The 23,326-nt window shown below is 40.6% G+C and overlaps 1 protein-coding gene across 13 annotated transcripts in view; it reads right to left on the bottom strand.

Annotated features, from left to right (window-relative positions):
* The window catches only part of SH3D19 (SH3 domain containing 19), a 210,695-nt gene that overhangs the window by 59,970 nt on the left and 127,399 nt on the right, over window positions 1-23,326 (bottom strand). For 5 of the 13 annotated variants that reach the window (XM_064383821.1, XM_064383818.1, XM_064383820.1 and 2 more), the window contains exons 3-7: window positions 12,267-12,307; window positions 6,628-6,670; window positions 4,096-4,234; window positions 3,813-3,966; window positions 1,919-2,923 (exon numbers count right to left, since the gene is read on the bottom strand). In XM_064383821.1, the coding sequence (XP_064239891.1) occupies window positions 1,919-2,923; window positions 3,813-3,966; window positions 4,096-4,234; window positions 6,628-6,670; window positions 12,267-12,307 (1,382 nt within the window). Of the gene's footprint in view, window positions 1-1,918; window positions 2,924-3,803; window positions 3,967-4,095; window positions 4,235-6,627; window positions 6,671-8,919; window positions 8,961-12,266; window positions 12,308-23,326 lie in introns of all 13 variants that reach the window. The other 8 variants (XM_064383824.1, XM_012470041.3, XM_064383825.1 and 5 more) reach the window with 4 other exon arrangements.

Below are 23,326 nucleotides of genomic sequence, written 5' to 3'. Positions count from 1 at the left end.
CTGTGTGACATGGTGGGAAGACTCTATGATGATCTCTGGGTTTCTCCAGGGAAGGCTGGTGTGCGTGTTAGTGTCACTAGTGAGTTGCAAAATACAGGAAGAAAGGCAGGTTTAGAAAGAAGGTAGTATTCAACTCAGTATAACTCCATAGTCAAGAGCAATGGTTAAAGTCAGATAGCACAAGCAAATTACACACTTTACTAAAAGACGCCCCAATAATTAAATGTTGTGCAATGAAGTGGTAGAAATCAAGAAGCAGAAAAGGCTGAATATGAAGCATGAGACTGTATTCATGTTGAAAGTATATTGTTGACCTTCCTTTTTGATGATGACTATAATTATCTGCTAGATGATACAAAATAAATTCTCAGCAATTATTAGTCAAGTTCCTAACCCCATAGAAACTAGCAAGTTCTACAAAAGGTATTATTTCTTTGGCTCGCATGGTTTCCACCCCTTAACAGCTTGGTGCTGTTGGGTTTACCTGTCCTCTGAATCTTGTTAACACCAAAAAGGTTTATATAAGAAAATGGTATTATCAAAGACTTGAAAAGTTTTTAAAGTGTTGCCAGGTTAAGGATTTATGAAAATATTGGGTAGCAACATTATATAGTGAAAAATAAACCAGACTTAGAGTAAAACCACTAAGTTTGAATCCTGACTTAGATAATTGTTTTATGACACTGGTCAAGTTATCCACAGATCTCTCTCAGCCTCACTGTCTTCATTTGCAAACTTAGGCCAATGATATCTCACAGAGGGTTGTTGCAATTATTAAATAAAATAACGTATGCCTCAGTATTTAGCAGAGCGTTAGGTACACTGCAGATATATAATATATTCAAATGTTTTACCTTTGACCCTTTATGGACAAAAGCCATGTATGTCTTTTAATTTATATGCTAAAATGTAGTGTGTCAGTTACAATGTTCTGTGTGTGAATATTTAATAAATAATGTGTATGTTTGCTCTCATTTTAAATACACATGCGCTGTGCAGAATTTGGTTTTGAAATCACAGAGCCTGTAGTATTTGATGCATGTTAAACATTTATACAGTGACAGTTAACCTTTTAAAAATTCCATTAAGTTTATATGTTCACAACTTCCACCCAAATAAGTAAACAGCAGTAAAAGAAATCTTACTGATGACAAGTAGAGCAGCTTAGTTTGACAAGTCAAAGATAAGCTTTACCATCACACTCTCCAACCGAACAGTGAGAGGAAAGAAAACATACTCTGCCTTCTGGGAAATTTAATTGTACTGATGTTGGCAGCTAACTTACAAATGTTGTATTTTATTTACAAAACTTTTCACTCTCAAAGGAAGATGTTCTGTGAAGATTAAAGGAACTATTTTGCAACATGTGGCTGGGTCCTCATTCCGTACATTTTCCAGAATCCTCCCCTGGAACTGGCCCCTCTCCCAGCACTCCCAGCTGGGGCCCATTTCATCTGAGGAGCCCCTCTGGGGCCACTGCATGACTTCCCATCTATGAGAAGATTCCTCTGCATCCTTCTACATGTTGCCCAACCTCCCTGGATCCTTTCAATGTGAAGCCTGAACTTCTATCTGCCAAGAGTGAGGGGAGCTAGCCCCACAACCTATTATAGTTTAGTCCCTAGCCCCAGTCTGCTTCCTTCTGGCTCATATAATAGTAATCAATACATGTGTCTCCCTCTTTCTTTCTGACTCCATCACCCCTATTCTTTATTTTCCCTTCCCTCCCTGTCTCCATTCTCCACTTAGCTCCATGTTTCTTGATCTCTCTGTTCATTCCTGTCTCTCTCTGTCTCTACACATACACACGCATGCATGCATCTCAGTAACTTATGTACTGGAAACTAAAACAGCAAGCGCCATTTAAAATACCCTATCATGAGTTTAGCTTCCCCTCTGTTGCTGATTTTTCACTCACCTAGAACCATCTCTGAACCAACAGATTCTTCAGCCAGGTTCCCTGATGGGGTGGGCAAAACATCATCATCAAAGCTGATGAGATCGATGTCCCCCAAGGGCTTGCTCTGCAGAACTGGAACTGGGGGGTTGGCCAGGGGCCCTTCTCCCAGGGACTTGTATGCTTTGGCTTGTGATGCCCCTGAGAGTCGGGGAGGAACAGTGACAGGTTTCAGTGGAGCTGAGGGGTAGGTGGGGTTTTCTGAGGAAACAGATTTCTTCAGCAGCAAAGGCCGCGGGGCGGGAGTTGGCACTTTCTTCCCACTATCAGAGCTCTCAGCCAGGGGCCCTCTTCCTGGAATCTCAGGATTAACACTTCGTATAAGGCCAGGGTTTGGTTTCTTTGGCAATTCAGGTTTGGTTACTGGGATGCTTCCTGCTTCTTGCAGGGGAGGGTATTGGGTGAGCCCTTCCTTGGAGGTCACCTTGAGTCTGTTCTCAGTCCCAGAGTCCCACTCTCCAGAAGCTCTGTTAGCAGCTGGTTTGGGAGCCACAGAAGGTTTCCCTGAGGAAACAGTAGGCTTTGGAGGAAGTGAACGTGGAGTAATTTCTGGTTTCTTGGGCAGTCCTGAGGTTTCTATAGTTGTCTGATCCTCAAACACTTTAATTTTGGAAACAATACTATTTTGGCTTTGTTCCGTGTTCATAATGTTCATTACTGCCTGACTGTCTGAGGTGCTAGTGTTGTCCAGCAGAGACTGGGGTTGGCCTGGGGATGACTTCTCTCCTATGGCTGCTGGGCTGATTTTCTGGTGACTTTGCTCTTTAATGTGAGAATCTCTGGCAATTGGTCTGAGGTTGCTTTTTGATCTTGGTTTTGGCACTGGACATCTTGTAGCACTGGGGTTTTCCACACAATTCTGTTCTTCAGAAATATCAAAGACTATTAACGGTGCCACATTTGTTGGAAGATTGCCAGATGAGACTGCTGGGAAAGGCTGAAGAGGCTTCAAAGGTGCCTGTAGTGCTGATAAGACCAAAACAAACAAATAAAAAGAAGCTGCAATGTTAATAATTTATAAGAAAAAAATACAGAAGATACACAGATTTAAAAATACATACATGGAATATCAAGAGATTCTGGTTTCTTTAATTAGTAAAAAATGATTTAAAAATGGAAATGTTTATTCTCAGCTTCCTGTAGGAGTGCTCTTCATATGACAAATATTCCTCTTGTTTTTTCTTTTTTTTTTTTGAGATAGGGTCTTGCTCTGTTGCCCTGGCTACAGTACAGTGGCTCTATCACGGCTCACTGCAGCCTCGCCCTCCAGTGCTCAGGTGATCCTTTCACCTCAGTCTCCCGAGTAGCTGGGACCTACAGGCACACACCACCACACTCAGCTAATTTTTGCGGTTTTTTTTTTTTTTTCTTTTGTAGAGATGGGGTTTTACCACATTGCCCAGGCTGGTCTCAAACTCCTGGGCTCAAGCAATATGCCCACTGTAAGAATACCAAAGTGCTGGGATTACAGGCATGAGCCACCATGCAACACTTTAAAAGAGCCTAACAGGACAACCATCCTTAGCATCCTATCAAGTTTAAGTTGCTAAACAGAAGATGCTTCTCAGTGGGAATAAAGAGTATCAGCGGTAATACCCACCATGAGTTAAATGGATGATGTTTTTGTGATATAAACTAGGGTGAACTCAAGAGATTGGGGCTGCAGTTTGTAAGAATGATCTATTATAATAATCACTGCATACCCAAAAAAAGCAAGCACACAGCGATCACACTGATTGGGCAGCAAAGCTCAATGAATTATGAACAAATTGCAAATTATTTTAAAGGCTGGAAGCCTACTGATTACTTCCCTAGAACTAGGTCAGAATCAGGGAAGACAGATTACTTGCATTACTTTGAGGCAGATTGTTGTCTATTTCTTCTGAAAAGTCAGTCTGAGTTGCAGAAGTAATAGTGTGCCTTGGAGTGGCAGCAGCATTATTATTATTTGTAGTATTAACTTGAACTTGGTTGATTTCTTTTATAACTTGTTCATAAGATGGTGGGAGCTGAAAAGTAAAGAATGAAGATTTTAGACATCTATGGGCAATAGCCAAGGTGTTGACAGTCTCACTGTTCTTATCTTTGAATTTCATTTAAAAAATAAAATGCCAAGAGATAATGTGATGTTTATTCACCTCAGCAGGAACCAGCTCATTAGGCCTCCAAGGGCCTGCTGCAGATGATGCAGGAAATCCCAGTCCTGGGTGTGGGGTTCCTGGAAACCACGAGGCTGGCCTCAGCGGCTCAGCTGCCACAATGGTGATCTCTGGGCGCCTAGTGGACAGAAGCCTCAGTGAGGTTTTTCAGGTTGGTAACAAGCTATTGTCTCTCTGTAAATGTTCAAAGTTTCATGAAAACCACCACCATGGAAAAAAGTTATAGGAACTAACACAGTCACGGAAATGACCTGTCTGGCCTGGGGTGTCTCTGACAGTACACCCAGACAGGCTTCAAGGGAGCAAATGACAGTCATCCTCTATGACTTTGGCCTCAAAAAGTTAAGAGATGGACCCTGAGCACACTTGGCTCTGCCTTGGTTGATAGGAATAAGAACTAAGTAAGTAAGGCCTATACAATCTCTTCATTCCAGGGCTATCTAGCCTATAGGGCAGATGTATAGTGTAAGGTATAAAAACCCACTAGTCAAATGGAATTGTTTGATTTTCTGTTATTATTATTATTTGAGACTGAGTCTCACTCTGTTGCCCAGGCTGGAGTGCAGTGGTGCAATCTCGATCTTGGATCCCTGCAACCTCCACCTCCCAGGTTCAAGCAATTCTCGTGCCTTCCTCCCGAGTAGCTGGGATTACAGGCATACACCACCACACCCAGTTAATTTTTGTATTTTTAGTAGAGATGGGTTTTCGCCATATTGGCCAGTCTGGTCTCGAACTCTTAACTTCAAGTGATCTGCCCACCTCAGCCTCCCAAAATGCTGGGATTAGAGGTGTTAGCCACTGGGCCCAGCTTGGTTTTCTGTTATTATAAAACACATACTCTGAAATGAAAATTACCATATAAAAAGAATATCCTCTTCTGCTGCACTCCATATCTGTTCCAATTCAAAGTTATGTTTAAGTGTTTTGAGGTTATATGTTCACTTCTAGACTTTGATATGTGTTTCTGTGTTCATTAATACTGAAGAGCTGTGGTGATTTCAGCAAGACTCCTTTTATCTTAATCTGATTCTACATTCTCACATTTAATTAAACTAATTAATTAATTAATTTTGTAGAGACAGGAACTTGCTCTGTTGCCCAGGCTGGAGTGCAGTGGTGCAATCATAGGTCACTGCAGCCTTGAGCTCCCACCACCTCAGCTTCCTGAGTAGCTGGGACTATAGGCACATACCACCATGCCCAGTTAATTTTTAAATTTTTTTTTCTAGAGATGAGGTTTTGCTATCTTGTCCGGGCTGGTTTTGAACTCCTAGCCTCAATCAATCCTTCCAACGTTCTGGAATTACAGGTGTGAGCCACTGTGCCAGGAGCATGTTTAAATTTTGTCTTCAACCTGATTTCCTAACAAAGACCAACTGTGTGACCCTGAACAAATCAATCAACAGTTTTGACTGGAAAATTCAGTTTTCTCATGGAACATATATAAATGATAATACTTGCTCTGCCTTTCTCTAGCACTCTATGGAAAACAAAAACAAAAAAGCACTGTCATCAAAATTGTGCATTTCACACACTCTCATGCTACACTGTGCAACAGTAGAACCTGATCATTGATTACATTTGAACTGCATTCCCTAAGAACCTCTGCTTATAGCTTTTGTCTAACTAAATAATAGTTACTAGTTAATAAATGTTAAGCATCATATGTACATTAATTCTTATGACAACCTTGTGATGTAGGTATGATTAGCACCATTTTAAGGATGAGGATACAGAAGCTAGAGAGATTAAGCAGCTTGTTGCCCAAGGTTACATGGTAGGAAAGTGGTGGTCAGGATTTGAACTTGGTTCTGACTCTAAAGTCCTTTATTACTCTATACTGTACTATCAGAAATTTGACAGCAGGGACCATGACTTATAAAAACCTATCTATCTGATTGAATGTCATGATGTAATGTAAAAAAAAAAAAATCTATCCATCCATTTACCCATCTGTCCACCCCTCCCATTCTTTTATTTATCCATCCATCCTGTCCATTCTACTGTTCATCTGTCCACTGGTCCTTCCATCTACCTATCCAAATAATATCTCTCCTCCCTTCTCTTTTCCTTTCCTTTTTCCAAAAAGCCATCCAGCCTTTACTCATCCTGCCTACCTCCTCTTTTCCTTTCTTTATACTTCCATTCAATTTTCTATCCTGTCATCCATCCATTTGGTTAGGCAACATGTACTAAGTCGCATGAGGTACAAAGCATTTCTCTGAAGCAGTTATAATGCTTTACATGTAGCAGTTGTTTAATAAACATTTTAAAAATCAACTTCAGTAAAAAATCACACTCGGAAGAACATTTTCAAGCCTGTATCACTCCTTCTGTCAAGCAAAATCATCTTTCAAACTTATAAGTTAATTTAGGAGATATACTGATGAGGCAGAATACAATAATACATTGCTTATGAAACTGAAATATTTAACTTGCTACCTGATAATACACTTTTATTTCAATTATTAGCAGAATATATGTCCTTTATTATAAATACAGCCATACCTTCTATCTCGATGGAGTTCACTCTGAATAGAAGTCCGAGAAGCTGTTGAAGAAGGAATAAACTGGTATAGTACAAAATTAGTACGTTAGGTAAGGGTTTAAATTTTTACAGAGTAAACAGTTGGAAAAAGCTTATACTTGACATCATATAGAATGTATGAATTTTAACATCCCTAAATAGAAAAGTAAATCAAAATAATCATTTTATTGGCATAAAGTTAATTATGGTTGTATATTGGAGATTGCATAAAACTCCCCAAAGCACATTCTGTGGTTGTGAAAATAATTTGAAGAATGAACAGAGAAAAGAAGACAGCTATTAAATATAAGTTGCATGGTTGGAGCATGAAGATGATGATATGAAATAACAATGGGCAGGAAAAATTTTAAATACCTATCCCAATCTATATGACTATGCTTTTGTGATGTTTGTTTATAAATCTATTATAGAATGAAACTGGTCAAATTTTCATCTTTATTCTAACTTAACTGAAATTTTATAACCTGTAAGTTGTTTTATTATTTTTTTTGTTTGTTTTTTTTGAGACAGAGTTTCGCTCTTGTTACCCAGGTTGGAGTGCAATGGTGCGATCTCGGCTCACCGCAACCTCCGCCTCCTGGGTTCAGGCAATTCTCCTGCCTCAGCCTCCTGAGTAGCTGGGATTACAGGCAAGCACCACCATGCCCAGCTAATTTTTTGTATTTTTAGTAGAGATGGGGTTTCACCATGTTGACAGGGATGGTCTCGATCTCTTGACCTTGTGATCCACCCGCCTCGGCCTCCCAAAGTGCTGGGATTACAGGCGTGAGCCACCGTGCCTGGCTTATTATTAGTTTTGAGACAGGGTCTCACTCTGTTGCCCAGGCTGGAGTGCAGTGGTGTGATGATCAGGGCTCAATGCAGCCTCAACCTCCCAGGCTCAAGTCATTCTCCTGCCTCAGCCTCCTAAGTAGCTGGGACTACAGGGACGTGACACCAGGCCTGGATAATTTTTGCATGTTTTAGAGAGATGAGGTTTTGCCATGTTGCTGGTCTCAAACTCTGGGTTCAAGTGACCCTCCTGCCTGGGCTTCCCAAAGTACTGAGATTACAGGCATGATTACAGGCATGAGTCTAGCCTTGTCTTACTTAAATTACTATCAAAAAAAAGAATAAATGCAAAAGGTGTTCAAATCACTTTTATAAACGTTTATGGCACATATTATTGTATATGCAGCACTGACTTTTTTCTTAAGTCTCAAACTCAAGTCCTTAAGCTTGATAGTTTAAATTATTTTCCCAAATTTTACTTTTTTGTTGTTGCTGTTGAGACAGAGTTTTGCTTTTGTTGCCCAGGCTGGAATGCAATGGTGCAATCTCGGCTCACTACAACCTCCGCCTCCTGGGTTCATGCGATTCTCCTGCCTCAGCCTCTGAGTAGCTGGGATTACAGGCAAGTGCCACCACACCCAGCTAATTTTGTATTTTTAGTACAGATAGGGTTTCTCCATGTTGGTCAGGCTGGTCTCGAACTCTCAACCTCAGGTGATCCACCTGCCTCGGCCTCCCAAAGTGTTGGGATTACAGGCGTGAGCCACAGCAGCTGGCCCAAATTTTGCTTTATAAAGCAAACTAAGTCTTAATCCGATAATCTGGAACATGTCACATATGATGCCAATTTTTATTTAATAGAGACTATTACCTCTATTTTTCAAGGAACATATTTTAAAGATGCCTTTGGGGAAAAAATTCTACAAATACTGTAAAAATTTGTGCACAAAGGAAATTTGTTTCAGATATAAACTATTTTAAACAGCTGCTTTCATATCTCTGTAATACTCAACTTGCTCAATTCTTCTTATTTGAAAAGATTGGAAGCATAGATCTTTTCCCCCACTCCTATTAACTTCTGCTTCTCTCTGAACAAGGAGGCTGTCAAAGCTCGGGGAGGCAGGGGTGGAAGTGGAAGGTGGAAATGAAATTTAGGCTGGATTGAAGCTGTGACAGGTGAACCTCTGCTGGGTTGGCAAAGCCCAGATTCTAACATATGAAACCAAAACCCCTGAGTCTCTACTTGGAGGATGTCCTCATATTCACATCATCAACTGGTGTGACTGTCAACATTTTTATCAAGAGTAAACCAGGCTGACAGAGACGCTAGAGCTCTGCATCGTTTGTCTGATTGGTAAGAACAGTTTTGTTAAGTCAGAGGCCTGCTCAAGTTTGCTATAATCACATCACCACCATCACTAATGCTGGAATCAGCAGACATACCACTTTTAAAAGACTTCATGTTATTGTCACAAACATACCTCTTCCACGGGGCATTTTTGCTGTGTACTATTCATGAGTGCTAAGAGAAAAAAAGAAGGGGTTATAGGAGAGGAAAGGAAGAGAAAAGAGTGAACATAGTTGCCCAACCTTTAAACGGAATTCAGGAGCATGACAGTCTTGCCATGCCACTGTTTTTCCCTGCTATGCACACTTAAATGGAAAAGGAAAGTTGATGAACCACAGTTTCAGAGAGTAAAGAAATATGTTACTGCAAAGAGTTGTCTCTGCAGACCAAGATATCCACACACATAACCACAGTCAAAAAACCTGCTTGAAGGTTTTTGTTTGTTTTGTTTTGTTTCGTTTTTGAGACAAGGTCTTGGTCTGTCACCCAGGCTGGAGTGCGGTGGCGCAATATTAGCTTACTGCAGCCTTGACCTCCCTGCTGCAAGCGATATTCCCACCTCAGCCCCCTGAGTAGCTGGGACTACAGGTATGTGCCACCACACCTGGCTAATTTTTGTATTTATTGTAGAAACAGGGTTTTGGCATGTTGCCGAGGCTGGTCTCAACCTCCTGACCTCAAGTGATCTGCCCACCTTGGCCTCCTAATGTGCTAGGATTACAGACATGAGCCACTATGCCTGGCCTGTCTGCAGTTTTAAACAACAGTTAAAAAAAATCTAAAAACGATTTTGCAAAATCAATTTGCTACTTTGATAAGGATTGATTTTAAAGTATGAATAATACTTAAAAGGCAATTCAGTAGTTGATTTACATTGTTTTAAATTAGCGATTTTAACTTGCTTCTGCCCATTCACACCAGAGGTCACTGGTAGCAGGTTCCCTGGCAGCAGAGTGGCACTGCAGCTGCAGAGCACGGAGGGGTCTCGCAGTTGTACTTACAGATATCCTTCTGTACATCCTTTGAGAATCACTGCTTTCCCCTCTCCTTCTCTGATTTTTTTCACATTCACTCATCTATGAAATCTTTCTTTTCTCTCTTGATCCTTCTAGAAAAACTGACACTTTCTGTCAGTGCTGAACAAGATTAATAGCTACAAACACTTTTGGTTTTCACCACAGATTTTCATGTGTTGTCTCATGCTCTTTCTGCGAATTTCTCAACTATCCGCTCATATATCTCATTCTCACTTCCTCAGATTAAACAAATTTGTGGTAGTTGACCTGTTCTCAGCACCTTTTGCTTGGCCTGGCTGTAGTATTAAGAGCTATTGGTAATTCGCTTGTTCCTTTTAAAATATTCTCCTTTGACCTCTAAAATACAGCTGTCTCCTGTTCCTTCTATTACTCTGACCATCCCTTTTCAGCTTTTAATGCCCATGTCTTAGCTGCACCTTGCACAGCACAGGGGCCTCTGGGTGAGTAAGATCCATCTTGAAGGATCTATGGGAAGTCAGGCACAGGTTGTGTTTCCCTAACAAAAAAGTCCTGAAATCCAGGGGAGTTAAGAAGCCAGGGAACAAAGGCAGGAGCCCACAGAAATGACTCAGTGAAAGGAGGCCTTTCACAGCAGGGCTGGGATCATTAGGTCACGCATTTTTGCCTTATGCCCCTTGAAGGCATAGCTTGTCCTCAGACATCAGTGTCTCCAAGATTCCATCCCTTGTCATCATTCCTATCCTGTATACTTTCTCCCTACATGTTTGGCTACTTCCAGGATTTTGCCTATAACCATGATTATTCTAAGTTATATCTCCAGCCAAGAAATTCTTGCCTAAGTTCTAGACCTTAATTTTGTATTTAAATTATCTCTCTGCCTGTCATCTCCTGCCACCCCCACCACATGGGTTATAAGGCATGAAAAGCTAGGAAGAATTTTTCATTTTTATATCTGAAATTCTCTTCATCATATATCATAGCATTCCCATATATTTATAGTTCACCAACAAAGAAAAAAATGGAGTGGGGAAACATGGTGTATTTTTCTGTATTGTCACCTTGTAAAATTTTCACTGGAATTGTTCAAATGCATGTTCTTCATCACCTGTCAATATCCTCAATTCACACTAAATATTAGTAATTATTGGACCGGCCACAGTGGCTCATGCCTGTAATCCTAGCACTTTGGGAGGCCAAGGCGGGCAAGTCACTTGAGACCAGCCTGACCAATGTGATGAAACCCCATCTCTACTAAAAATATAAAAATCAGCTGGGTGTGGTGGTGGGTGCCTGTAATCCCAGCTTCTCAGGAGGCTGAGGCAGGAGAACCACTTGAGCCCAGGAGGTGGAGGTTGCAGTGAACTGAGATCATGCCACTTGTACTCCAGCCTGGGTGACAGAGAGAAACTCTGTCTCAAAAAAAAAAAAAAAAAAAAAGTTATGTTTCTAAAAATAGGGCACATTCTCCTCAGGGTGGTAACCTCAGCTCAAATAATGGGAAGAACATCTAAAATCCTATATTTATCCTTTTCTATCACAGGAAATCCATGTTCTATTTTTAAAGAGACCTTTCCAGAGCCTTTTATTTAAAAAGGTGTTAAAATACCACACTAAGCGCAAGTTTTGAAGTCTTAACCAAGAGATAAGGACAGAAAGTAGAAATGTTCCTTTCTGATAGGAATTCTAAGCACTTCTATCTTGATGTGGTAGTATAAGTCCCTATCTTTACAAGCACTTACACAGTTAAAAAATATATTGTGAAGAGTACCTGTGGAAACAAATGAACCAAAAGGAACAGAATTTAATATTTCTTTTCTTTCTTTTTTTTTTTTTTTGAGACAGAGTTTCAATCTTGTTGCCCAGGCTGGAGTGCAGTGGTGCGATCTTGGCTCACTGCAACCTCTGATCCCGGGTTCAAGCAATTCTCCTGCCTCCCGAGTAGCTGGGATTACAGGCCCCTGCCAACATGCCTGGCTAAGTTTTTGTACTTTTAGTAGAGATGGGGTTTCACCATGTTGGTTGGACTGGTCTTGAACTCTTGACCTCAGGTCTTCCACCCGCTTTGGCCCCCCAAAGTGCTGGAATTACAGGTGTGAGACACTGTGCCGGGCCAGGATTTAAGATTTCTTAAACCTGTAAGATGTCTCTAACTCTAGAAAATGATTACACAAAATTTATATTAGATCACAGAAACTAGATAGGCAAATTAAAAAAAAAACAGCTTTATACAGCTTTATAATTTGGGATTAAGAAAAAAAAAACCCAGCTTTGTTCTGTAAGAGAAAAATATGGTTCTGAGAAACTGGCATATCAATAAGTATAAGCTGAAAACTAGGTTGGTCTGAAATGCTTTAACACTTCTTAGGAGAAGCTACTCTTGGGTTCTTTGTAGATTCGTCAAATATAATCACCTGCTGGAAATCTAAATCATCGCTTAAAATTATTACAGAGGAAAATACAGAGAAGGAAAAAACAAACTTACATCTCTTGATTACTGCTCTAATGGATGACAAGGGTCCTTGGCTAGAAAAAGAAAGAAAACTTATTATACATTCATTAATTCTTTTGAAAAATCATTCATAAAGCCGAGTCATTTCTGGCATTCACTATGGTGCCAAGCCACAAGTTTGATAAATTATTTACTGGCCTATCCTCTTTACAAATCAAAAATTAAAGAAATTTTAAAAATTGCCTTTATTTAATTTATGGGAAGTATATTTGCAGAGGAGTAAGTAAAATTTTGCCTTAAAATTGCTTTCATAGCTGCCTACATACCGTGTCTTCCAGTGAAAATCTGGATACCACTCATAATTAGACAGCATTACACAGTGCTCAAAAGAACTTTATTCCTTATAGTTATTTTGTGTTTGACACTGAAATTCCTGTCTTCATATATCAGACTGAAGTACATAATCTATACAGTCAATTTGATCTAAGGACCAACAACTTTTCTTCTTAATATTAGAATTTAAAACATCACCACCTAAAAATAAAATAATCTTGTGAGACTTTCCACTCTCCCTCCCAGACTGTCTCTCTCTCCCACTTTTCCTTTCTCTCCCTTTCTCCCCTCCTACTCACCACCCTGATTCCTCTCTTGCCCTTCTACATTTCACCATGGGATGACACGGCAACAAGAAGACCCTCTCCAGACACCAGCCTCTCAATCTTAGATTTCCTAGTCTCCATACCCATGAGCCAATAAATTTCTGTTCATTATAAATTACAGTTTGTGGTATTCTGTTATAGCAGCACAAAACTAAGACAATACTATTATGCTATACAGTGGGAAAGGTTAAGCTCTAGGAGGTCTTTGATACCATAAAGCAAGGACTGTAATAGAAAGATACAACTGTTTACAGCCATACTGATTTTTTCAAGAGTGCTTGAAGGCTTTCTATAAAATAGCTACTTGAAAAAAAGAATTAGCATACGGTACAGGTGGAGTGTCCCTCATCCAAAATGCTTAGGACCAGAATTATTCAGGATTTCTTTTTACTTTGGAATATTTGCATTATGTACTTACCAGTTAAGTATCCCTAATCCAAAAATCTGAAATCCAACATGATCTAATGAGCATTTCCTTTGAACATTATGTTACTGCTCAAAAATTTCAAATTTTGAAGCATTCTGGATTTTGGATTAGGGATACTTAATCTATAATATGGAAGAGGTAACAGTCCTCTTAGTGAACACATCACAATCTCCTTGCTCACTACCACTGATTTGGCAGGGATGATATTATGAATTTAAAACATCCTTTGTTTCTTTTGTTGAGAAGGAAGATGTACTGATTAGGGTGGAACATGGAAGGTGTTATGGGTTGAAGCATGTCCTCCCTCAAAAAGAAATGTGACGTCCTTACCACTAGGACCTCAGAATGTGACTTTCTTTGAAAATAGTCATTACAGATGTAATTAGTTAAGAAAAGGTCATACTGGAGTTGGATGGGCCCCAACACAACATAACTGGTTCCTTAGAAGATGGCCATCTGAAGAGCCAAACCAAGGTACACCAAAGACTGCTGGTAAACCTCCATAAGCTAATAGGCAAGGAATAATTTGCTTATGAATTTCAGAGGGGCATAGCCCTACTGACACCTTGATTTCTTGACTTTCAGCTTCCAAGCCTGTGAGACAATAAGATTCTGTTATTTTAAGTCACTCAATGATATGGTTTGGCTGTGTCCCCACCCAAATCTCATCTTGAATTGTAACTCCCACAATTCCCACGTCATGGAAGGAACCTGGTTGGAGGTGATTGAATTATGGGGGCAGGTTTTCCCTGCACTGTTCTCATGATAGTGAATAAGTCTCACGAAATCTGATTGTTTGAAAAAGAGGCATTCCTCTGCACAAGCACTCTTCTCTTGCCTTCCACTTTGTGAGATGTGCTTTTCACCTTCTGCCATGATTGTGAGGTCTCTCCAGCCATGTGGAACTGAGTCCAAAAGGAAAGTTTACAAAACTTTCTTTTGTAAGTTGCTGAGTCTCAGGTACATCTTTATCAGAAGCGTGAAAACAGACTAATACGGTAAATTAGTACCAGTAGAGTGGGTGCTGCTGTAGATACCTGAAAATGTGGAAGTGACTTTGGAACTGGGTAGCAGGCAGGGGCTAGAACAGTTTGGAGGGTTCAGAAGAAGACAGGAAAATGTGGGAAAGTTTGGTACTTCCTAGAGACTTGTTGAATGGCTTTTCCCAAAATGCTGATAATGATATGGATAATGAAAACCTGGCTGAGGTGTTCTCAGATGGAGATGAGAAACTTGTTTGGAACTGGAGTAAAGGTGACACTTGTTATATTTTAGCAAAGAGACTGGAGGCATTTTGCCCCTGCCCTAGAGATTTGTGGAACTTTGAACTTGAGAGGTATGATTTAAGGCCTCTGGCAGAAGAAATTTCTAAGCTGCAAAAAGCAGTCACATGGTGACTTGGGTGCTTTTAAAGGCATTTAGTTTTATAAGGGAAGCAGAGCATAAAAGTTTTAAAAATTTGCAGGCTGACAACGCAATAAAAGAGAAAATCCCATTTTCTGAGGAGTAATTCAAGCCAGCTGCAGAAATTTACATAAGTAACAAGGAGCCAAATGTTACTCCCCAGGACAATATGGGGAGAATGTCTCCAGGGCATGTCACAAGTCTTCATGGTGTCCCCTCCCATCACAGGCCCTGAGGTCTAGGAGAAAAAAATGGTTTCATGGGCCAGGCCCAGGGTCCCTCTGCTGTGTGCAGTCTAGGGACTTCGTGCCCTGCCTCCCGGCCACTCCACCCATGGCTGACATCGGCCAACATAGAGCCATGACTGAATTATGGGGGTGGGTCTTTCCTGTGCTGTTCTCATGGCAGAGGGTGCAAGCCCCAAGGCTTGGCAGCTTCCACGGCAAGTGCACAGAAGTCAAGAACTGAGGTTTGGGAACCTCTGCCTAGATTTCAGAGGATGTAGGGAAATGCCTGGATGTCCAGGCTAAAGTTTGCTGCAGGGGTGGAGCTCTCAAGGAGAGCCTCTGCTAGGGCAGTGTGGAAGGGAAATGGGTCAGAGCCCCAACACAGAGTCCCCACTGGGGCCTACCTAGTGGAGCTAGGAGAAGAGGGCCATCCTCCTCCAGACCCCAGAACAACAGATCCACTGACAGCTTGCACTGTGCTCCTGGAAAAGCTTCAGACACTCAATGCCAGTCATGAAAGCAGCTGGAAGGGAGGCTGTACCCTGCAAAGCCACAGAGGTGGAGCTGCCCAAGACCAAGGGAACCCACCTCTTGCTTCAATGTGACCTGGATGTGAGACATAGAGTCAAAGGAGATCATTTTGGAGCTTTAAGATTTGACTGCCCCACTGGATTTTGGACTTGCATGGGGCCTGTAGCCCCTTTGTTTTGGCCAATTTCTCCCATTTGGAATGGCTGTTATTTACCCAATGCCTGTAGCCCCATTGTATCTAGGAAGTAACTTATTTGCTTTTGATTTTACAGGGTCATAGGTGGAAGGGACTTGCCTTGTCTCAGATGAGACACTGGACTGTACATTTTTGAGTTAATACTGAAATGAGTTAAGACTTTGGGGGACTGTTAGGAAGACATGATTGGTTTTAAAATGTGACGACATGAGATTTAGGAGGGGCCAGGGGTGAAGTGATGTGGTTTGGCTGTGTCTTCAGCCAAATCTCAACTTGAATTTTAACTTCCACAATTCCTATGTGTTGTGGGAGGAACCTGGTGGGAGGTGACTGAATTATGGGGGTGGGTCTTTCCTGTGCTGTTCTCGTGAAAGTGAATAAGTCTCACAGATCCGATCGCTTTAAAAAGAGGTGCTCCCCTGCACAAGTCATCTAAGCAGAAAGCAGGATATACCCACTGGGGCAGCATGACTGTCATGGGAAGACTACAGAATCAGTGGTCAGCTAGAGATGTTTTCTTATTTGTGTGAGCTGGCCAATTTAATTACTTGATGGAATTGTTTCTCTATCTGTAATGTGAGGATACTAGTGACTATCTTTTGTCTTGTTGCTAAGACTAAATAAGAAAAGTCTGTAAAATATATGTAACAGTCCAGGTGCAGTGGCTCATGCCTGTAATCCCAGCACTTTGGGAGGCCAAGGTGGGCAGATCATGAAATCAGGAGTTTGAGACCAGCCTGGCCAATATAGTGAAACCCTGTCTCTATTAAAAAATACAAAAATTAGCCGGGTGTGGTGGCACATGCCTGTAGTCCCAGCTACTCAAGAGGATGAGGCAGGAGAATCACTTGAACTCAGGAGGTGGAGGCTGCAGTGAGTCGAGATCACGCCACTGCACTCCATCTTGGGAGACAGAGCGAGACTCCATCTCAAAAAAAAAACCACAAAAATTAGCCGGGTGTGGTGGTGGGTGCCTGTAATCACAGCTACTCAGGAGGCTGAGGCAGAGAATTGCTTGAACCCAAGAGGTGGAGGTTGCAGCAAGCCGAGATCATGCCACTGCACTCCAGCCTGGGTGACAGGGTGAGATTCCATCTAAAATATACATATATATTTATATACATATAAATTATAGTACTGGGCACATATTGGAGTCTCAAGAAATGTTAGCTAAATTTCCTACCCTAATTTCCAATATACACCTTTCTGTGGTTCACAATATATATGGCTGAAATTTTTGGCGCTATCCTGCCATCACCAGTGGGTTAACCTATAGTTATTATAATCCTACCTTATAAATTTAAATGATTTGCATTTCTTCTGGAATTACTATTCACCATTTACAACTATTCTGAGTTTTATAATACATGCTTTTCATATACCCAATCTCCTATGAAGCCAAAGCAATAAAAAAGTCAAGAGAACAAAACAAACCTACAAGCTTTTGTAAACACTGTATTTTCCCCATCAAAAACACAGATCTCTGTTCCTTTAGGTCATCCTCAGGATGTTTCCCAGACAATGGGCATGGTAATCAAGAAGCTATGTATATTTAGTTTCATATTTAACTCTATTAAAAAAGAAATCCCAGGAGAGAGATCCAAGATGGCCAATCACTAGCAGCTCAGGATTGTAGCTCCCAGTGAAAGTGCAGAGAACGAGAAATTCGCCACACTTTCAGACGAATTTTTATTGCTCACAGACCAGGAGATTCCCAGCGGAGGAGCCCCATGGGTCACCAGTGCGACTCTTGTGGCCGGCGCGGCGGTTCCCGGTGCAGAGTAAACGGGACTGGGTCCCCTTTTGGTCGCCATTTGGAGCTCTGGGAAGGCAGAGTCACCTATTCAGCTGATTGAAAAAGGGACTCAAGAAGGAAGCCAGACCAGAGATTCCCGGGCAGAAAAGCACCATGAATCTTAACGCTGCTGTTTTAGTCGGCGCAGTGGGTTGCTCAGATTCTGGCGCTGGGAATCAACAAGTTGGACGTCCACTCAGAGACCTAATTTGAAAGTCGGTAATTACAAAGACGACAGGTGGATAAATTTACAATGATGGGAAGAAACCAGTGTAAAAAGGCTGAGAATACCCAAAATCAGAATGCCTCTCCCTCTACAGGGGATCACAGTTCCTCATCAACAAGGGAACAAGGCCTGATGGAGAATGAGTGCGTTCCATTAACAGAATTAGGCTTCAGAAGGTGGACAATAAGAAACTGCTGTGAATTAAAAGAACATGTTCTAGCCCAATGTAAAGAAACTAAGAACCTTGAAAAAAGGTTTAACGAAATCCTAACGAGAATAGACAATTTAGAGAGGAATATAAGTGAATTAATGGAACTGAAGAATACAATACAAGAACTCCATGAAGTATGCACAGGTTTTAACAGTCGAATTGATCAAGCAGAATAAAGGATATCAGAGGTCGAAGACCAACTTAATGAAATGAAATGAGAAGACAAGATTAGAGAAGAAAGTAAAAAGGAATGAGCAAAGTCTCCAAGAAATATGGGACTATGTGAAAAGAACTAATTTACATTTGATAGGTGTACCTGAATGTCATGAAGAGAATGAATCCAAGCTGGAAAATATTCTTCAGGATATTATTCAGGAAAACTTTCCTAACCTAGTAAGGCAGGACAATACTCAACTCCAGGTAATATAGATATTCCTCAAGTAGAGCAACCCCAAGACACATAATTGTTAGATATACCAGAGTTGAAATAAAGGAGAAAATTCTAAGGGCAGCTAGAGAGAAAGGTCAGGTTACCCATAAAGGGAAGTCTATCAGACTCACAGCAGATCTCTCAGCAGAAACCCTACAAACTAGAAGAGAGTGGGGGTCAATATTCAATATCCTCAAAAGAATTTGCAACCCAGAATCTCATATCCAGCCAAACTAAGCTTCATAAATGAAGGAAAAATAAAATTTTTCACGAACAAGCAAGCACTCAGAGATTTCATCACCACCAGGCCTGCTTTACAAGAGCTTCTGAAAGAAGCACTATACACAGAAAGGAACAACCAGTATCAGTCATCCCAAAAACTTACCAAAAGGTAAAAAGTATCTCCATAATGAAGAATCTGTATCAACTAATGGGAAAAATAGCCAGCTAGCATTAAACGACAATATTAAACTCACGAATATCAATATTAATCCTAAATTTAAATGGATTAAATGCCCCAATCAAAGACACAGACAGGCAAATTGAATAAAAAGTCAAAACACATCAGTACACTGTATCCAGATCCATCTCATAAGCAAGGACATACTAAGACTCAAAACAAAGGGTTGGTGGAAGACTTACCAATCAAATGGAGAGAAAAAAACAAAACAAAACAACAGGAGTTGTAACTTTCGTCTCTGACAAAATAGACTTTAATAGTAACAAAGACTAAAAGAAACAAAGAAGGACATTACATAATGGTAAAAGGATCAATGCAACAACAGGAGTCAATGATCATAAATATATATGAACCCAATATAGGAGCACCCAGACACATAAGACAAGTTCTTAATGACTTACAAAGAGACTTGGACTCCCGCACAATAATAGCAGGAGACTTTGACACCACATTGTTAATATTCGACGGATCAACGAGATAGAAAATTAACAGGGACATCTATGATTTGAACTCAGACCTGGAACAAGTTAACTCATAGAATTCTTCACCCCAGGTACACAGAACATACATTTTTCTCATTATCACATTACACCTATTTTGAAAGTGACCACATAATTGGAAGTAAATCACTCTTCAGTATTTGCATAGCATTTCACAGACTTAAATGAAATACTGGTTGGCTGTTTGTTTGTTATTTTCTTCCCTTATTCCTTCCTGTCTCCGCTGTTAAGCAAAATTATCAGCATAAATTTGGTTTTTAATACCTAATTTTAGATTTCATTCCAGCCTGGGCAATAGAGCAAGACTCCTGTTCTCTCTCCCCCTTTCTCTTTTTCTTTCTTTCCTTAAAAAAAAAAAAAGAAAGAAAGAAATCCCACAAAAAGTTCAAGGATCTTAGAAAAGGCTTTCAATTATGTTATTTATAACTACAGCAAATTTAAAAATCAGAATATGTTGCCCTGTCCTTCCCAATTCTTTTTTTTTAATGACACATGCCTGTCTTAACTCTAATTAGAATGCAAGCTTCTCAAGGAGAATGTATCATGTATCATGTGTCCACTACTAGACTAATGTGAACTCAATTCTATTCACAGAGAGAAAGAAATATTATCATTTAAATAGTACCAGTGATTCCACCTACAATCCACTTAAGCAAACCCCCAGGAATAATTTTGCTGCTGGTTTTGTTCTGTTGGACTCAATTGCCAGTTACATCTCACTGTATGCACATTTTGTCAAAAGCATCTGGTCTGATGTTTAAAATAGGGTTTTTTTTTTTTTTTTTAATACAAAATGTCACCTTGATGAGCATCTGTTCACTAAAGAACAGCACTCATTTCTAATGGAAAACTGGTCAGGTTGACCTTATTTAGTGATGGTGCAGTAGACTTCAATATGGCACTTAAATCGGCAATAAATACTGTACTTTTAGTATCAATTAATAGAATTTTAGGAGTAATTCTGCCTACTCAGTTTTCTCATTATACACTTTCTTTAGAACCTGTCTCTTCATAAGTTACAACTCTGGTAGTTCCCAAGCAATAAGCAGCACAAACTCTTCACTGGTATGTTGCTAAATTTCAAACCATGTGTAATATACAATAACATACAGTGATGTTAATCAGATGGAACTTGTCTGAGTGGGTATGTTACATGATGTGGAACAGATACCACTTGGTTTGAGAAGAGGTATGGTGCACGTCAAACTGGCACCTAAGAAATGTGGCATTTACTGCAACATATGAGCACAGAATCTAATCCCTTTAAATATGAACATGGAAAGATTTAAAACTGTGGGTCTGATGTATAATTGTGTTCAGTGAACATCTATTGAATGAACCAAGGAATAACCAGAATAAACCTTTTCAGGGGTTGTATCTTTCCTCCACAGTCAACCTAAGCGAGCTATAGAAAGAGTTTATACAGAAAACCTAAAAAGGCTAAAATCCAATCCTCCCTTTTCTAGATGTGTAGCAATATAGCAGGATTAATTTTTTTTTTTTTTTAGACAGTCTCACTCTGTCACTAAGGCTGGGGTGCAGTGGCGCAATCTTGGCTCACTGCAACCTCCACCTCCTGGGTTTAAGCAATTCTCCTGCTTCAGCCTCGAGAGTAGCTTGGATTACAGGCACCCGCCACCATGTCCAGCTAATTTTTTTGTATTTTTAATAGAAACACATGTTGGCCAGGCTGGTCTTGAACTCCTGACCTCAAATGATCTGCCCGCCTCGGGCTCCCAAAGTGCTGGGATTACAGGTGTGAGCCACCGGGCCCAGCCAGCAGGATTAATCTTTATGATTAGTAGTTATTTGTTGGTAAAAGGCATTAAAAGGATAGCATTGGTCTAAAGAGTTTTCTATTAAATACCAGGAAAAAATAAGAGATAAAAAATATTAGACAAATATATGGTAGTTTCAGTTAGAAGCATCTACCACATCCACACACTGATTTTTCAAACTTTTGTCTTTTTTGATTCTCCTGCCTCAGCCTCCCAAGTAGCTGAGATTATAGGTGCCTGCCACCACGGCCAGCTAACTTTTGGTGTCTTTAGTAGAGATGGGGTTTCACCATGTTGGCCAGGCTAGTCTCCAACTCCTGACCTCAGGTGATCCACCTGCCTCAGCCTCCCAAAGTGCTGAGATTACAGGCATGAGCCACTGTGCCCGGCTAAACTTTTGTCTTATTAGCTGATGATTTCTTTATTTTTCATCAAATGATTAATGTGCATTTAACTGTTAAGAGTTAATCTTGGCCAGGTGCAGTGGCTCACACCTGTAATCTCAGGACTTGGGGAGGCTGAGGCAGGTGAATCATGAGGTCAAGAAATCAAGATCATCCTGGCCAGCATGGTGAAACTGTGTCTCTACTAAAAGTACAAAAATTAGCTGGGTGTGGTAGTGCATGCCTGTAGTCCCAGCTACTCGGGAGGATGAGGCAGGAGAATTGCTTGCACCTGGGAGGTGGAGGCTACAGTGAGCCGAGATTGCACCACTGCAGTCCAGCCTGGTGACAGGGCAAGACTCACTCTCTCTCAAAAAAAAAAAAAGAGTTAACCTTAATTTCTGGCTGGGCATGGTGGCTCACACCTGCAATCCCAGCACTTTGGGAGGCTAAGGCGGGTGGATCATGTCAGGTCAGGAGTTCGAGACCAGCCTAGCCAACATGGTGAAACTAAAAACAAAAATTAGGCAGGTGTGGTGGCATGTGCCTGTAATCCCAGCTACCCAGGAGGCTGAGGCATGAGAATCATTTGAACCCAGAGGCAGAGTTTGCAGTGAGCCAAGATCTGACACTGCACTCCAGTATGGGCGATACAGGGCGAGAAAATTAAGGTTAACTTTTTTTTTTTTAATTGAGGAAAAAAAAGTTAACCTTAATTTTCAACCAAGAAACCTAATGCCTATGCTAGTCTAGCGCTGTACTGGGCACCAAAGAAACAAGATTAACTAGGACATGTCCCCTGCCCATAGGTGCTCATGGTCTAGTGAGAAGCCTGTACGTAAGAAAAGGGCTTATGTTTTGAACGTCTGCTTTTCTTAAAATTAGAACATACACACACACATATATATATATATATATATTTTTAATCTTTTATCAGAGAGGTATTTTTACATATTAGTTCCTCTACTAGATTATAAACTCCTTCTGAGGCCATATACACATTGGAATGATGTTGCACATAAATCCTAAATTAAAAAAATAATTACAGCAAATTTTAAAAAATTAAGGCAATTTGAGAAGTCCTCTTGACATGCTCAGATTCCATGCCATGAAATACTTTTGATAACATGTAAAGAAAAAGTTGCTGAAAAACAACTGACTCATCCAGTTACATCCTACTTAGCAATGACTTTAAAATATGTGAAGAGAGGTTCTTAAAAAAAAGAGAGAGAGAAAATCCACGCCTTTTTCTCAAACCTGTTGTCCTGGTTTCAAAAACTATCTATATCTATATCTATATCTATATCTATATCTATATCTATGCAATGGGGTGACACATCCTTTTGGACACTTCCTTAAGAACATTTGGAGAAAACCTGGTATAAACTGCTGCCACAGACATGAGACTGGCAGGGGACACTGCCTGGTAAGAGAAAGTAGGGCGTAGGAAGCTGGATGGAAATTCAAACAGGAATCATTTGGTCACATCAAAAAGGAACATCAAAGGCAGATGCTTCCTACATTGCAGTCCATATTTAGAGTCTTAACACCTATACAACAAAAAACAAATCGGGAGGCCGAGGCGAGTGGATCACGAGGTCAAGAGATCGAGACCATCCTGGTCAACATGGTGAAACCCCGTCTCTACTAAAAATACAAAAACTTAGCTGGGCATGGTGATGCGTGCCTGTAATCCCAGCTACTCGGGAGGCTGAGGCAGGAGAATTGCCTGAACCCAGGAGGCGGAGGTTGCGGTGAGCCGAGATTGCGCCATTGCACTCCAGCCTGGGTAACAAGAGCGAAACTCCGTCTCAAAAAAAAAAAAAAAAAAAAAAAATCTGGGCAACATAGTGAGACCCTCATCTC

Source organism: Aotus nancymaae, unplaced genomic scaffold (assembly GCF_030222135.1).
Source record: "Aotus nancymaae isolate 86718 unplaced genomic scaffold, 86718_ANA_hifiasm-v0.15.2.pri h1tg000033l, whole genome shotgun sequence".
NCBI classification, from domain to species: domain Eukaryota; kingdom Metazoa; phylum Chordata; class Mammalia; order Primates; family Aotidae; genus Aotus; species Aotus nancymaae.
Note: the sequence above shows the minus strand (reverse complement) of the source record. Positions and strands in the feature narration are given on the sequence as shown.